The sequence below is a fragment of the Epinephelus moara genome, chromosome 1, assembly GCF_006386435.1.
Source record: "Epinephelus moara isolate mb chromosome 1, YSFRI_EMoa_1.0, whole genome shotgun sequence".
Lineage (NCBI taxonomy): Eukaryota > Metazoa > Chordata > Actinopteri > Perciformes > Serranidae > Epinephelus > Epinephelus moara.
In genome coordinates, this window is record NC_065506.1 from 34,539,919 (window position 1) to 34,554,693 (window position 14,775).

Below are 14,775 nucleotides of genomic sequence, written 5' to 3' on the forward strand. Positions count from 1 at the left end.
ATTTTTAAATAAACATTCACCTCGTTGCTAGATAGACCTACTCCTGAAAAAGTCGTGCGCAAGGCTTTTTGTCCCTACGAGGCCACCGTCATTTACCCGACGGGAGGGGTGAGCGAGTGAGCCCTGCAATCTAGAATTTGACCACTGATGTCACTGTTTTCAACCCATTTTACACACTGGCCCTTTAAGTATTTTTTTTTTATTACATTATTATATAATATTGTACAGCAGAAATTAGTTACCTCCGTGGGGTGGCTGGACTCAGCCTTAGAGATAGGGTGAGGAGCTCAGACATCCAGAGGGAGCTCAGAGTAGAGCCGCTGCTCCTTCACGTCGAAAGGGGTCAGTTGAGGTGGTTCGGGCATCTGATCAGGATGCCTCCTGGGCGCCTCCTGCTGGAGGTATTTCGGGCACTTCCCACTGGTAGGAGGCCCCGGGGCAGACCCAGAACACACTGGAGGGATTACATATCTCATCTGGCCTGGGAACACCTTGGGATCCCCCAGGAGGAGCTGGAAAGTGTTGCTAGGGAGAGGGACGATAAGCAGTTTTTTCTACAATTATAAATAATTTGGCTGACATTGCTCCAGGGTGAGTTTTTTTTTCTGGCTAGAGAAACACCCTGGCGCAGACTATTTACTGGTGCTTACCAGCCTGTCGCTTATGCGGTATTTTAAGATAATAACAAGCACCGGCGTTCTCGGCTTTCAGTGTTGGGTAGTCCACCACAAATATTTTCGTCATGTCTCGTTTTGTCAGTGAAAATGAAACATAGATTTCATCTCAGTTTTTATTGTCAAGATCTATTTTTAGCTTGTCATCGTCTCGTTTTCGTCATGGAGCCAGCCTCATGTGGCCATTTTGGAAACAGCAGTTTTTGGCACTTCCGCATTGGCATCATTTACAGCTTTGGATACCGATTTGCATATTCACATCGGCCACAGTAGAAAGCAGCCTGTCTGCAACAAGAGCATCAGAAAAACACTGATTATTGTACGCGTAATTCAGTGCATTTACCTGTTTAAATCACCGGGTTTGTGTTTGGGAGAGGAGGTGACCTCTGCGGATAATCCAGCTCCTGGTAAAAACCTCCCAAACGTGGATCTTGAATTATCAAAGAAGAAAGGTTAACACACTTTGGCAGGTGTTAGCGGCCCATCTCTGACATGCCAAATGACATCGAAGAAACACTGTCTTTAAACGTGAAAATGTTTCATTCAGTGTTTTTACCGATTCAAATTACTGGGTCCGTTTGTTTTGCAGAGGAGGAGACCTCTGTGGATAATTATCATGGCATACCTCCTCCTGAACGTCTGGTTCAGAGAAAATAGGTGAGCACACATTAGAAGGTGCTGGGCTGGTGGCCCGTCTGCAACGTGCCAATCAGCAGACAATTTGGCTCCCTTTAAAAACCTCTTAAACAATGAACGCTGAAAGAATTCTAATGAGGAAAAGTTTTGGCAATCCTCAGTGTTAGATGCCACCAACTGATTTTTTTACACACAGGCCCTTTAAAAAACAAAAAAACAACAAAACCGAAATGTACTAATCTCCACATGAACTCTGATTCTGAACCTTTATTAATCTACACTATAAATGTGTGTTTTTGTTTGTTGGTTTTTATCAATATTGGCGAGGCATGTTTGTATAAGTGAGCTATTTAAAGAAAATTTTGACTGGCCCATTTTTCTATTATCTCATATTATTGAATACCGACCATTACTGAACATTACTCAGTCCCATCTTTGAAGATTCCCAGTCATGTGATATCTAAAAGTACTAGATCAAAGGCGAGGAGATAGCTCTTTTATTCTTGAACAAGTTCCACTGCTCATCCCGAAGAAGCCTCTTTAAAGATGATACAATCACTTCTCTCTCTCTCTTTTTTTTTTTTTTTTTACTACACCTGCAGCTGATGAAGTTTGCCGGTGACAGTCATTATTCCAACCACCAAAATCTACAGGCACCAGCTAAACATGAGAAGCCTGCAGTGTCACAATGGTGACATTGAAAATTCCATTATCACTTCATGCGCCTCTCGAGTAGACAGTCACAGTGTTATTGGTCTAGTGTTACACTTCTGAATGTGAGCCAAGCTTGTAAAGGTGGCATATGAGAACAGGAGGGAAACTGAAGGAGAATGAGCAAACGACGAGAGGTAGAAGGAAATATGATGGAATATACGGGGGAGGATAGAGTAAAGGATCAGTAAGAAAGCAGGAGTGAACAGAAAGTCTTGAGAAAGAGCTGCAGTGGACCGCTGATTTCTCTGGAAAAGGGAGGAAGTCAGGAGAGTGGGAACAGGAGGAGGAGAAATATTTTGCGCCCCATGATACTTATCAACCGTGGCTCTCGGCTATTTCTTCTTTTCTCCCTCTCTTGCTTTCCATCACCTGCTCAGGCTTTCCTCATGGCTCTTTCCCCCAGCTCCGGGCTTGGAAAGATATTACTGACAAGTCAATCTTGGAGCGGTGCCTATTGAACAGCATTTACCCAGTTCTGAATAGGTAGTCCCATCCCGAGCCAGATTCAACCGAGGCCAGACGTCAAATAGGTCCATCAATTGAGCTATAATGAAGGGGCACAATAGCAGCCAGAGATGCTGCTCCCATAATTTTGATACTGCACACACGCAGACACTTTCGCTTCTTATCTGCCACGAGACAAGGTTGTCGGGGTCATTAGCAGGACTGGTGGTGCTGGTTAGGGACACATCATTTTCTTTTTTCATCGATTTGCACAGAAAGTTGCGCAGCCTTTTTAAAAGAAGCAGATTGGCTCAAACTGATTCTAACCCAGATCTAATTTTGTCAAGCACTTTACTTTATATTAAACAGTCTCCTTATGTGGAAAGAACAGTTTAAGGATATGCGTTTAGATATAGAATATAAAACACAAGAGCTAATAACATGACATATGAAATTGCTTTTTAACAGCAAATTCATGCTTGCTAGATTTCTACACCATCTTGTGTGTGTGGTGACTTCGACTTTCTCAACAGTATGCCCTGGTAGGCAGGATGTGTATTAGTGCTCTCGCTTTCCCCCTCACTTCGCTCTGACACGGACACCTCTCCAGCTCGTGTTGACACAGCCATTGCCCATTTGTCCTCATCCGCACACATCCTCAGACGTACCAACATAGCAGAGGTGTCCTTTGCTTTGCTAGGTTTAACCAGGAGGTCCTTTTAATGCTCTTCAATCTTTCATACAGGCAATCGTAAAACGAGTAATATTTTGCTACAGTAGATCTCTGTGTGGTGAAAGGTATATCCGTGTCTGTGAGGACCAGCTCTTGACATTATTCTTGGGACATTTTGAGGAGCAAGGATGTGTCGTTGGGCCACACAGTGGAGAAAGAAAAGCGTATTTTCAGGGTAAATCAGCCTAAAAATCACAAGCAGAATAAGACTGTGCTGGCTGCAAATACTAGATGCAAATACTGTGTGCCATTACCTGCAATGTTTACATCGACTGTGAAATTAGTGCTTAAAAATCACTGTCTGTTTGAATGGGCTTTAAATGGCTGTAACAGAAAGGGTTGAAGTTAAAACTATTTGAATTTTGAGTGCAGTCAAATCTGCCTGTGTGTGGATTTTGGTCTTTTTTCTTGATTTTTGCTTTATAGTTTCATTCAATATTGTGCATGTCAAATAAACCGACACACTTTGCCAGCAGCCAGACATGAGTCACAGATGCTGTAGGCTGCGGGGGGTCATAGCATTGAACATACTGCAGTGGTAACCTGACTGACAGCATCAGCGCCCCTAATGCCAACATCACAGTTTACCACTTACAGCCTGTTTCCCAGCTTCAGATCCTTACGGCAACAAATGTCAATGATTTTTTTTTTCCCATGCTTTTTTCTACACACTTTTTTTTTCTTACTGTATTGCTGTCAGATACGGGAGTAGTGTACCTGCTGCAACATTTAATTAACACTTAATATGTGATAGATGTGTTGATGACCTTGACCACAAACCCTCACAGCTTCAGCAAGGTTGCACGGGAGCAGTACGACAAGCTGGTGATAATGCACAGCAATATGGAGACGCTGTATCACAACATGCTGGAGTACTTTGCGGTCGATCCCAAGAAGACCTCGGTGGAGGAGCTGTTTACTGATCTCAGCAACTTCCGCACCATGTTTACTGTGAGTATACTATACAGTTGATTTACCCGTAGTAGAAGCAGGAAGACTTAGTTGTCTGAGCATGTTATGTGGAAGTGAAAAATTTAACATGGTACTATAAATGTTTATATTTTATTGAAACTGAGTGGTTGATGAGTTGATTTTTTAGTGGGTTTGGCAGTACCTGGATTTGTTTTGCATTACAGGAAGTGTTTGATTACATTTTATATATAAATGATAATTTATCTTTAATCACATGTAGATACGTTAAAGGAACACTTATCCAACAAAATGGCCATTTTAATATCAATTATTCACTGAGTGTTACTTTGAATTTTATAAAGAAAACTTTTTCCCGCGTGCCTCCATGGTGAACGGAGAATCCAAAAAGAGGAGAACATTTTTCATGAATTAAAAGTACAGGGGTCCACATTTACCAACAGCAAAATGATATCAAATCATCCTGTTACAAACATTTAAATCATTTAAATCACTTAGGAGTAGCGCACCCTGAGCGTGCCCAAGCATGCTACTCTTCCGTGCGTAAGACTGTTGTTTGTACTGATGTATTAAGAATTAATATAATGAGACTTGATAGATGATATTGCACAAGTTGTGTGAGTGTTTGTATATGGTTGTTTTGAAATAGTGTCGCTGTTAATAAATGCTAACCCATTTTTTGGACTCTCCGTTCACTGGAGTTATGCAAGAAGTCTTTTTCATGACTTCACGGTAACGTGGTGGGAAATTGATATACAAATTATTTCATAGGTGAAGTATTCCTTTAAAGAGGCAACAGATAGGATTCAGGGTTTTTTTTAGCTTGGCGCCACCTAGCGTCAGCAGTGTTGCTCGCACTGTCGCAAAGACCAAATTGACCGTGGGGATCAGAGATAATCAATAAAATGTAGGCTGTAAAGCCACCAGTATACCTCTATGTATATGTAGAATGAGAAGGTGTGTGGACACTATACTAAATAAATGAGTAAAGAGACTGAGCAACAATTATCAGATTTATCTGAAGAAAAAACAAATAGTAGCCTAATGCAAATATTTATACCAGAATGCACAGTACCAGTACAAACAACTCACAGTAAATGATACCAATATGTACAGTATCATTACAAACAACAGTAGACACGTAAGGGATAATGTATCGTGAGCCTGTGACTGTTGAAAAATAACTCCCGACAGGGGAATGGAACCCCGACGTGCAGCGGAGTTATTCTTCAACGGTCACCGGCTCACTATACACTATCCCGCTTAGAACATGGCTTACTACTAAAACATTCAAATGTTACAACTGGCATCAATATTATTAAACTGCTGGCAGAGTGTATTGACAGAGGAGAGGCGTTCACCAGACAAACGGGAGCAGAGGAGAGGATTTTACTTCACTTCTCCCGGTCGGAGAGGCCTCTGTGCCCAGTAGCTGCGGCGGCAGCGGGGGGGTGGGGGGGTAATCACTGTCCGAGGGCTGCCGTAGAATGGCAACGAGGATGTCAGCCGACCAACACTTGCTACCCGGTCCCTGGTCGCGGTGATTTGCGATGCTGGCCAGCTAGGAATGAACTAGCAGCTAGTACAGTACAGTCCTCTCTCGGCTAACGTTAGCTAACATTTAGCCGTGTTACTTACTGAGCCATTAGAAAGAAAGCTAGCAGGACACCGGTGTTGAGCCTCTTTGGTCACGGAGCTCCCTCCATCTCTTGAACGCCTGACTGAGGTTTACTCTTGTTTTTCCTCTTCTTTTATCACTCTCCTTTTTGTGCATCCTCGCCTCCTCAGACAGAAGAGCTCGTTTTATTTTGGGAGGCCGTTTTTCACTTGTCTCCAAACTTTGTCCGTCTGCCATTGTGTTCCTGACTCAACTATCTCATGCCCCGGCCAGTTCCTAATAAGGACCAGCTCCAGTCCCTGATTGGCTGACCGACCAGTTTGGCAATACATAACGTATTTTCTGCCGTAAAGCAGATTTTTTCCGCAAAATTTCGGCACCGGTGGCAGAAGCTTATTGCAAAGATTGCAAAGCCATTAAGTAACCTATGTAAACGCTGATAGTCTGATTTTACTGTGTATACTACCCTGTGCAACCCACATTATTTACATTATGGTATATATAGGCAAAAATGCTATCTGTTGCTTCTTTAAGCAACTATACCCATTAAGCCCAGTTCAGACCATTTGCGACAAGACAAATGTGTTTTAGAACGTTGCAGAGAAAAGTTGCAGCAGTGTGAACTTGCCGTCTTAGCTTGGCTCAAGCCAGCTGATGGTGTCACCTGCATCTCAACTGGTTTTAGAACGTAAAGCTTGTCACCAGTTTCTACAGCCAATCAGCTTGTAGTGAAGTCCGCTCGTCAAGTCAAATGGTCCGCAGGCCACATGTTGTATGCGTATATATATCATGAACACAGTCCATCTGATGCTTATTTTGCTTGTTTTTTGCCATTTCATCACCACTACGAATGCAGCTGTAGCCAGTATCTCACTATCACTATCCCCATTCATATTTTAAGGAGCTACAAATTATAATCAGCCACAAAATAAGCCTGAAAAGCTGGAAATCAGAACAGAAGTACAGAGAGTTGTTGCATCGAGATGATACACCATCTCATCTAGTTGCATTGGTGTGAACTGGCAGGTTTTAAGAATGTTGCAGTGGGGCATTGCAAGTAGTTTCAAGTCGTCTTGTTGCGAATCTTCGGTCTGAACTGGGCTTTAAACAAAAAGATCTTGGAGTAGTTCCAATTTACATGGAATGGTCTGTTCCATAATGCTTTTTAAAGGCTTTTAATAATTATGATAATAACACCACCTTACAATTTTGTCAGGTGTATTTGCATTTTGTGTCTTTTGTCAACTAATACTAATTGGAAAAACAGGTCTGCTACTATATATTGTATATCTGTAATCATAAACAGCACTGACATGAGCAAACCCTTTAACAGCATTAGAATCATTTAAAGTTGGATGTGAAACTTTTACTTTTTTCATTTCTTGGCCGCATCCTGACACACAAGCAAATTCTTGTTGTGATTCTCACATCAGCGTCCCGTGGAATAATGCACATCAGAACCAGTGCCAGTTCTATGCAGTTCAGTTTCCCCCAGACATTTATGTCATCACTGAGCTCCGTGGCCTTATCTGTCTGGCGCTACTGTGAGCTGTGGAGCTGTGGAGACCCACTGTGTTTAATCAGCAGGATTAGTGGCACAGGCCACTGGGTGCGACAGATAATATTAGCTAATTAGCCTACTAAAGTTCCTGCCCTGCCCCCAACTTAACATCTACCTCACACACACAAATGGATTTCATGCCTCTTTGCCTTTTTTCCTGCACAGTCATTAGTTATGCTTTAGATTTTCTTGTACTCCAAAGCTTTGTCTGTATATTTGTGTGTGTGTTTTTACGGAGAATAGTTGTTGTATGTCTGATACACAGTGTGTACTCTACTCTAAGTCTGAGAAAATGTTTTTAAATGGTTCTAAATAGGCCTACAGTCTAGATCATTATTGAGAGGCACAATAACCATGATTTTGTAAACTTTGTAGATGCCCAACCACTATACAAATCACTGTCTCTCCTTAGGGGATTAATATTTTGTAGCCATTTTTAGACTTTTTATTGGTTTGAATATGAAAAAATTGCAAGCACAATATAAAGATTATATGTTAAAATCTTAAAGAAACGGGACTTCCTTGTCTGACTGTGGACCCATGTTTAAGCCAAGTCCTATCAGGGATGATGGGACTGATGATATGATATCCATGGTGTCCTGCATTATCACTCTGTGAGAATGAATTCTCAAGAGTCAGGGTGTTTGTGTGTGGTGTCATCTCCCCTTTGGAGTCACATACCACGTGCAAGCACCGGTTTGTTTTGTGTTTGAGAGAGTCGTGCAGGTCACCTGAGGAGTTAAGAAGACGGGCTGTAAAAATGTCAAAGGGAAAACTGACATTCCAGCCTTATATTTGCCCCAAAAGTTCCCTAAATAAACAGTGTAGGAGCATTTTGGATATATACAAACCAGGGAGTTGTTGTAGGAAATCGATATCCTATTTGCAAAGTATGCCACCGAAAAGTGACCAACACTTTAAATATGTTCCAGCATCTTTAAGATAATCATCCACCTCTGTATGTCCAAGTCAAAGTAAAAAAAAAACCCTTTACTAGCTAATGTACCAATCTGGACGAAAACAGTTTAAACTACCTGGGTAATCAGTGTTAATGTACTTTCTAACTCTTTTGTGGATATAAGTTTACCAAGGGAAACTGTGGTAGGGGCTGTCATTCTCTCCCTCTATCTGTGTCACCTATGCTCTATATAGCTCATTCTAAATTAACCATTAAAAATGATTTTTAAATCCAAAATATAAAACCTAAATGGATTTTTTTAAAATTATTATCATACTGTATATATTAATAACGTCCCTGATTAATAGAAGTGAAAATTGTGGATAAAATATGACATTTCTTCTGGCAATAATCAGAATAACAAAATATATTGTGACATCTAATTGCCAATAAGGTCAGACCATAATAACAATGTCCAGCTTTCACATGAGTGCTTTTGCTTACAGCTGTACAAACATGTACAATAAACAGTGTTTTACCTAAAGGCACAAAATATTTAATTAGTCCTGCTCTCATCCTTTATGATATGGTCAAATTCACATCCTAACACTTACTGCTGTTTCATGTTTCCTGTGGTCAGTGAGATGCTGATGACAATATTGCACAACTGTGGCTTGGATAACTGTGTAGACGGTCTGAGCCACACACCTCCAACATTCACAGTGGGAGTCGCACAGACTGTGTTGCAATGATTGGGTAGCTGTAGGACTCCTAAGTGCGTATATGCCAATTCAAATTTTAGGGCTCTTTAAAAAATGGAGTGCTTTGATGAAATGTTGGCTTAGCAAGTCTGGAAATATAAAAACCTGGCCGCTTTGACCGCAGTAAATATGAACAACAGACATACGTGGGGACCTAGCGCGCCGCCTGCAAGAAGCCTGAAACAGCAGTTATTTGCCATATATCTTGATTTGCTGGCTGCAGTGTGTGGCGACTAGACTGAGACTGAAGTAGCAATAGAATCTACACAGTCTTGAAGTCTGAGGAAACACACACACAACGCTGTTGATCCCAGAGCTACTTTGTGCTGTGATTCTTCTCACTTTCACAGCCACAAGTTCGTCACTGGGTGTGGGCTGATATGAACACATATGAATTAAAAAAAAAAAAAAGAATCAGACTAAGAGCTGATGATTAAAAACCTCTGTGTGTTCCATGCATCCATTAAAGTCCAATTGATAATAATGAGAAGAATATATAAGATACATAATTGGCTGTAATGTTTCTTATTGCAGCTGTAATCTCTTTCATTTTAGTTCCACGGTCCTGGCTAGACTTCTGCTTTAGTGTTTATGATCTGACCATACTGTAACACTTAATGACTCTGCAAGCGAAAGGTGAACAAGCCAAGTGTTATAAAGACCCGCATTATATGGTCAAAACTCCCATGTAGCTATTTATTCCCCTGTGTTAGGTCAGCAATTCGTTCAAATGGTCCCATCACACAGACATATCTTGGGGGAAGCCAAGGCTAGGTCAATGAACGCGGGCATACAGTAAATCTCAGCACCATAACCTCTCGGTCAAATCTGTGTCAGCATTTAGCCTGCTGTGCCAAGGCCCATGCTAATAGGTGCGTGCTCTCTCTGGACCACCGCCTGAAGCGAACTGAGCCTTGAACTGTGTGTATTTTGTTCGCATAACGCGCGTGTGTGTGTGGGGGCGCATGTTTGTTTGTGTGCGTTTGTCATTTTGTGTTGGCTTTTTTTTTTTTTTTTTCTTTTTTTTTTTTTAAGGAAAGCTGCTTAGCTTTTTCACACACAAAGACGGACACACACACTCGTACACACACGTACAGCATGCTCAGTCACCCGTAGGAAGGAGACCCAGGGCGAGGCCGCACATCTGACAGGAATCCAATTGAGCGTGTCTAATGGCGGACATCCAGGAGAGGAGGAGGGGGAAGCAGACCTGCAGTGATGAAGGAGAGCGGAGGGCAATTTCCTCAGAGAGCTGGTTCTTTCTCTCTCTCCCTCTACACCTCTCCCTCTCCTTCAGCTCAACATTACAGTAAAAATGAATGCTTTGTCAGAAGGCAAAAATCACATGACTCTTCATCTTTTTGTAATTTCGGGCACTTCACTATCTCTCAAAAATCCATGTTCCTTCAGTTCTCATTATTTTTCAGTAGTAAGATAATTCTTGCCTTCAATATTGAATTCAGATTTTTTTTTAAACAAATGAAACCTGTCCTGCCATGTGCTTAAAATGAACTTCTTTGTGTTGCTGCACTAAGTTAATGCCCACACTGGCTCTTTTTTTACTTTCATGATTCTAATATTGCTAATTGGTCCTGTGATTTAAGAAGACAGCATGGCCCCTTTTGTGGCTGGCTGTGATCATATCAATTTCTGCTTTAACAAGGATGTTTTGATGTAATGTTCTTTAGCTGCTCTTTTTCCTGTTCCACTCTCTTTGTGAAGTTTAAGAGTGATCCTCTCTTAAACAGGCCCACTTGTTGTATTGACCCATTATTGACTAATCATTGCTTTCCTGGCTGCTGGCAGCAGTAAAGGGTCCAGTTTTAAATAAGATGTAATTTTGCCTCTACGGACCGACTCTGTGGATCTGCATAGCCAGATTATTGTAACCACCTGCCATTCATATTTAGTTGCGCTTGCATTGGCACTGGGAATGGCAGTGTCAGTTAGCTTATTGATCTGCCAGTCTGCTACTTCAGACGAGACTAAAATTATTCCTGAACTTTTGCATTGATTGTCGTGACAGTTTGTACGGACATTCATGGTCTCAAGAGGATACATTTTACTGACTCTGGTGCCCTGACTTTACCCCCAGCGGCACCATGAGTTCTACACTTGTGGTCCAAATTGAAGCATCCTCACAAGTATTGGGTGGTTTGTCATGAAATTTACTACAAATATATAAGGCCACTATAGGATGACTCCTACTGACTTTGGCAACTGTCTGACTTTCATTTTGCGCCACCATCAGGTCAGAGTTTTCACTTATTCAGTCAAATATTTCAGCTTCTATTTGATGGATTGGCACACAATTTTGTACACCCATTCACTGTTCCCAGATGATGTATCCTGATGACTTTCATGATCATGTGACTTTTTTAGCAAACACCACCAGCAGTTGGAAATTTTGGTTGTTACTGAAACACCCCTACAGCTATAGCATGGATTGATATTCTGAAGACACTTTCATGGTCTCCTCAGGATACATATAATAACTTTTATCCTCTTACCTTTGATCTTGCACTATATCATCCTTGAGCTCAAAGCACCACTGTGCCAAAGTATGTCTTAACAAAGCAGCTATGATATGTTATTGATATGATATCGTAGTTTCTCCATTTGATCTCAGGAAATAGTAGGGCGCCTACTTCCTGTTCACAAATGCGCATATTACAAACAGTGTACTAAAATATGTTTCTGAAAACATTTGAGGTGAGAAATAGGCAATGCAGTGACAGAGTCTTGGTTCATATTTGATCAACACTGCGTAGTTTCTTCATTTAATCTCAAGAAACAGTAGGGCACCCACTTCCTGTTCACACATTCTCCTTTTACAGCCAAACAGTGCACTAAAATATGTTTCTGTAAACATTTGAGGTGAGAAATAGGCAATGTGGTGATAGAATCTTGGTTCATATTTGATCAATACTGCGTAGTTTCTCCATTTGATCCTAGGAAACAGAAGGGTTCCCACTTCCTGTTCACATACTCTCATATTACAGCCAAACAGTGCACTAAAATATGTTTCTAAAAACATTTGAGGTGCTAAGTAGGCAATGTAGTGATAGAATCTTGGTTCATAGTCGATCAACACTGTGTAGTGTCTCCATTTGATCTCAGGAAACAGTATGGCAGGATGACATGAAACATGTCATCCTGTGGATTTTCGCTGAGAGACAAGCACTGGACAGTGGACACAATTGAGGGAAGTTTACCACAGTTCATTTACACAGACCACCCCCATTGTTTTGATACAAAGCTGATTAATAATATGCAAATGCTCTCTTTAACCATCTTAATCAGATGGTCTGTATCATTACTGGCCTACATTTGTCATTGTTATAGTACACCTGTTATGTGTGTCCTTGGTTTGTAGGACATCTTGTTGCATCCCCCCCTTTCTTTTTGAGAAAAGACAAAAGTAATCATATGTCTTGAATTTGACTTTTTAATAAAAGAGCTGCTCGATAGTGAAGAGGGGGAGGAGTATCAGAGTTTTGATGACATTCACATTAGGCATCCATCACCACTGACTGCTAACCTGGGATCACTTAATTGTTCCTTATTGAAAATGTATTATGTGTCAGTACACTTGTCTTTCCCTTCTCCTTTTCCCTCGTTTGCTCCGCCTGTGATTTACCAGCCTGGATGCCCATTAAGAACATAGTCATTTGTGAATCAGAGGATGCCACGAGCAACTGACAGTTTCATTACATCAAATCAAAGTTAATTTTGTGGAGGAGTTGGTGTTGTTTAAAAATAGAGCTCCGAACAGCTTCAGTGTGTCTCAGTCATTTGGTATTCATCTCTCCCTTCTTCTCTCCTCTTCCCCTGGATTTCTATAAACCTGCTGAGTAGTTCACATCACTGTCATTAGCTGCTATTGTCTTTTTATGTGAGTGAGTTTAGATAAATGTTGTTTAAATTATATGTCTGCTATGATGCCAACAAGATACAATCTCATTTCGGTCCGTGTTATGAATAGGGAAAAAAATCTGCAGTGAAAGATCAAGCTCACAGTGTGTGGACGTGGAGCATCACAGGATGGGTTCATTTACAGCTGTGTGTAACCAAAGGACACAGGACTCAAGTATACTGCATCAAACTGAATATTGTGCAGTTACACCCCTACTATTAGTAATTTACGGAGTGTTTGAGTTGTTGTTTCTCCATATTTCAAGTGGCTTGTTGATGCCGAATTGAGGACGCTGATTTGTTTAGAATGCAAGCTGACTATATCATTTCCCGCGATGGTCACTTGTACGCAGACTTAATAAGAGGCTGTCAGTTGGCCTCAATAAGCGACTGCCCCTCTTTATTGTGCCGCTGTAGTTTTCCATCATGTATTACACAGTATCCGTAGTGTGTGCTTTCCGTAGTGTGCGCATCCATTAATGTTGGTTTGGCATTACTATTCTCCCACTGACCTGCCTGTCAAGCCAAGACGTGTGAATAGCGCAAGAGGAGGGGAGATGAGGAGGTGGAGTTGGGCGTTTGATAAAAGCCCAGACTCCCTTTCTTTAAGTGACTGGCTATTGATCAGGATGGCAATCATGCTAGCACTCTATTAAATCATATGCGGTCTGTCTCTTGGCTGTGGCGTTATTGAGCTATCGACACTATCGTATGAGTTTGACAGCGCTCTGGAACAGGGATTATAGAGGCTCTACCCACAGTGGTTAAAGTATGGTAGTAGCATACCTATGAAATAATTCTTCAGAGACAAGTTGAATCGTGACATGTTTTGACAAGTTTTTAAGTTGACGACATCGGCTTGTGCAAATATCAATATTAAAAAGAAGAAATTCTGGGCCAATACTGATGTTTTTTTTTATGATTATTATTATTTTTTCATTTTATCTTTATTTTTATTTTGTTTTTGTTGTTATTTATGCAAGGGAACCAAAAACATCTTCATAGTAAAAAATATACATATATATAACTGAACCATTTAAAGTCATTCAGCCCTTCATTGCACTACCTCTGAATGAAATTTAGTCATACAAAGTTATAAAACAACCTTGAATATAATCTTTTTTCACATGAAAAACATCCTTTACAAAAACTGCTTCAATAAAACTTTTTACTATATATAATCCCCTCTCTGATTTATATTGCTGTGAAAACATCAACACATTTCTCTTTCCAACCACGACATGTACTCAAGTTTCTCACCAAAAACAACAGTGTACAAGATCAGCCTGTATTTGAACACATCATGATAACGTAATAATAATTTCCCTTTGCTCAATACTTATTTTTACTGAATAAAACAGGAATGTATCATAATGTAACTTAATGCCACCTCCATTAGCTGTTAGTTCAGGCCACCAGCTGCTAACAGCTAACATTAATGAGATCTCCTCCTGCAGGTTATAACATGAATTTGTTTTATCTTTATTGCATTGTCAGGGAAAAAAAACCCTGATCAAGATGAGTTTACCGCAACCTTTCGCCCAAATGTGTCCAAGGGAGGATCTCTGTTTGTCTCAAACATGTTTACTGTTGTCCCAGGGACGATGGTAGCGCGTTCGTCCCAAGCCCTAATTTTTAGCTGCGCAAAATTGATGACCCAACAGAAAAACATCTACCACTGGCATTGGTGAATGCCATCTTATTTGCTTATAGGTCGATGGCAGTCAACAACGTGAGTATCAGCCGATACCTATGTTCGGCTGATGAATCGGTGCATCCATAAAGAGACATTCCTGTCCCAAGACCTTGATAGCCAGCACAGGTGTTTGCTTGCAGTTCCAACTAAAGCTGTAAAACCTTTTTCATTCTCAAGTGCCTGAACATTGAATGA

The 14,775-nt window shown here is 40.9% G+C and overlaps 1 protein-coding gene across 3 annotated transcripts in view; it reads left to right on the forward strand.

The window, feature by feature from the left end:
- Positions 1 to 14,775, forward strand: part of LOC126392085 (protein diaphanous homolog 3-like) — a 244,843-nt gene that overhangs the window by 138,760 nt on the left and 91,308 nt on the right. For all 3 annotated transcript variants that reach the window (XM_050049310.1, XM_050047664.1, XM_050048467.1), the window contains one exon: positions 3,988 to 4,152. In XM_050049310.1, coding sequence (XP_049905267.1) covers positions 3,988 to 4,152 — 165 coding nt within the window. The remainder of the gene's footprint in view (positions 1 to 3,987; positions 4,153 to 14,775) is intronic.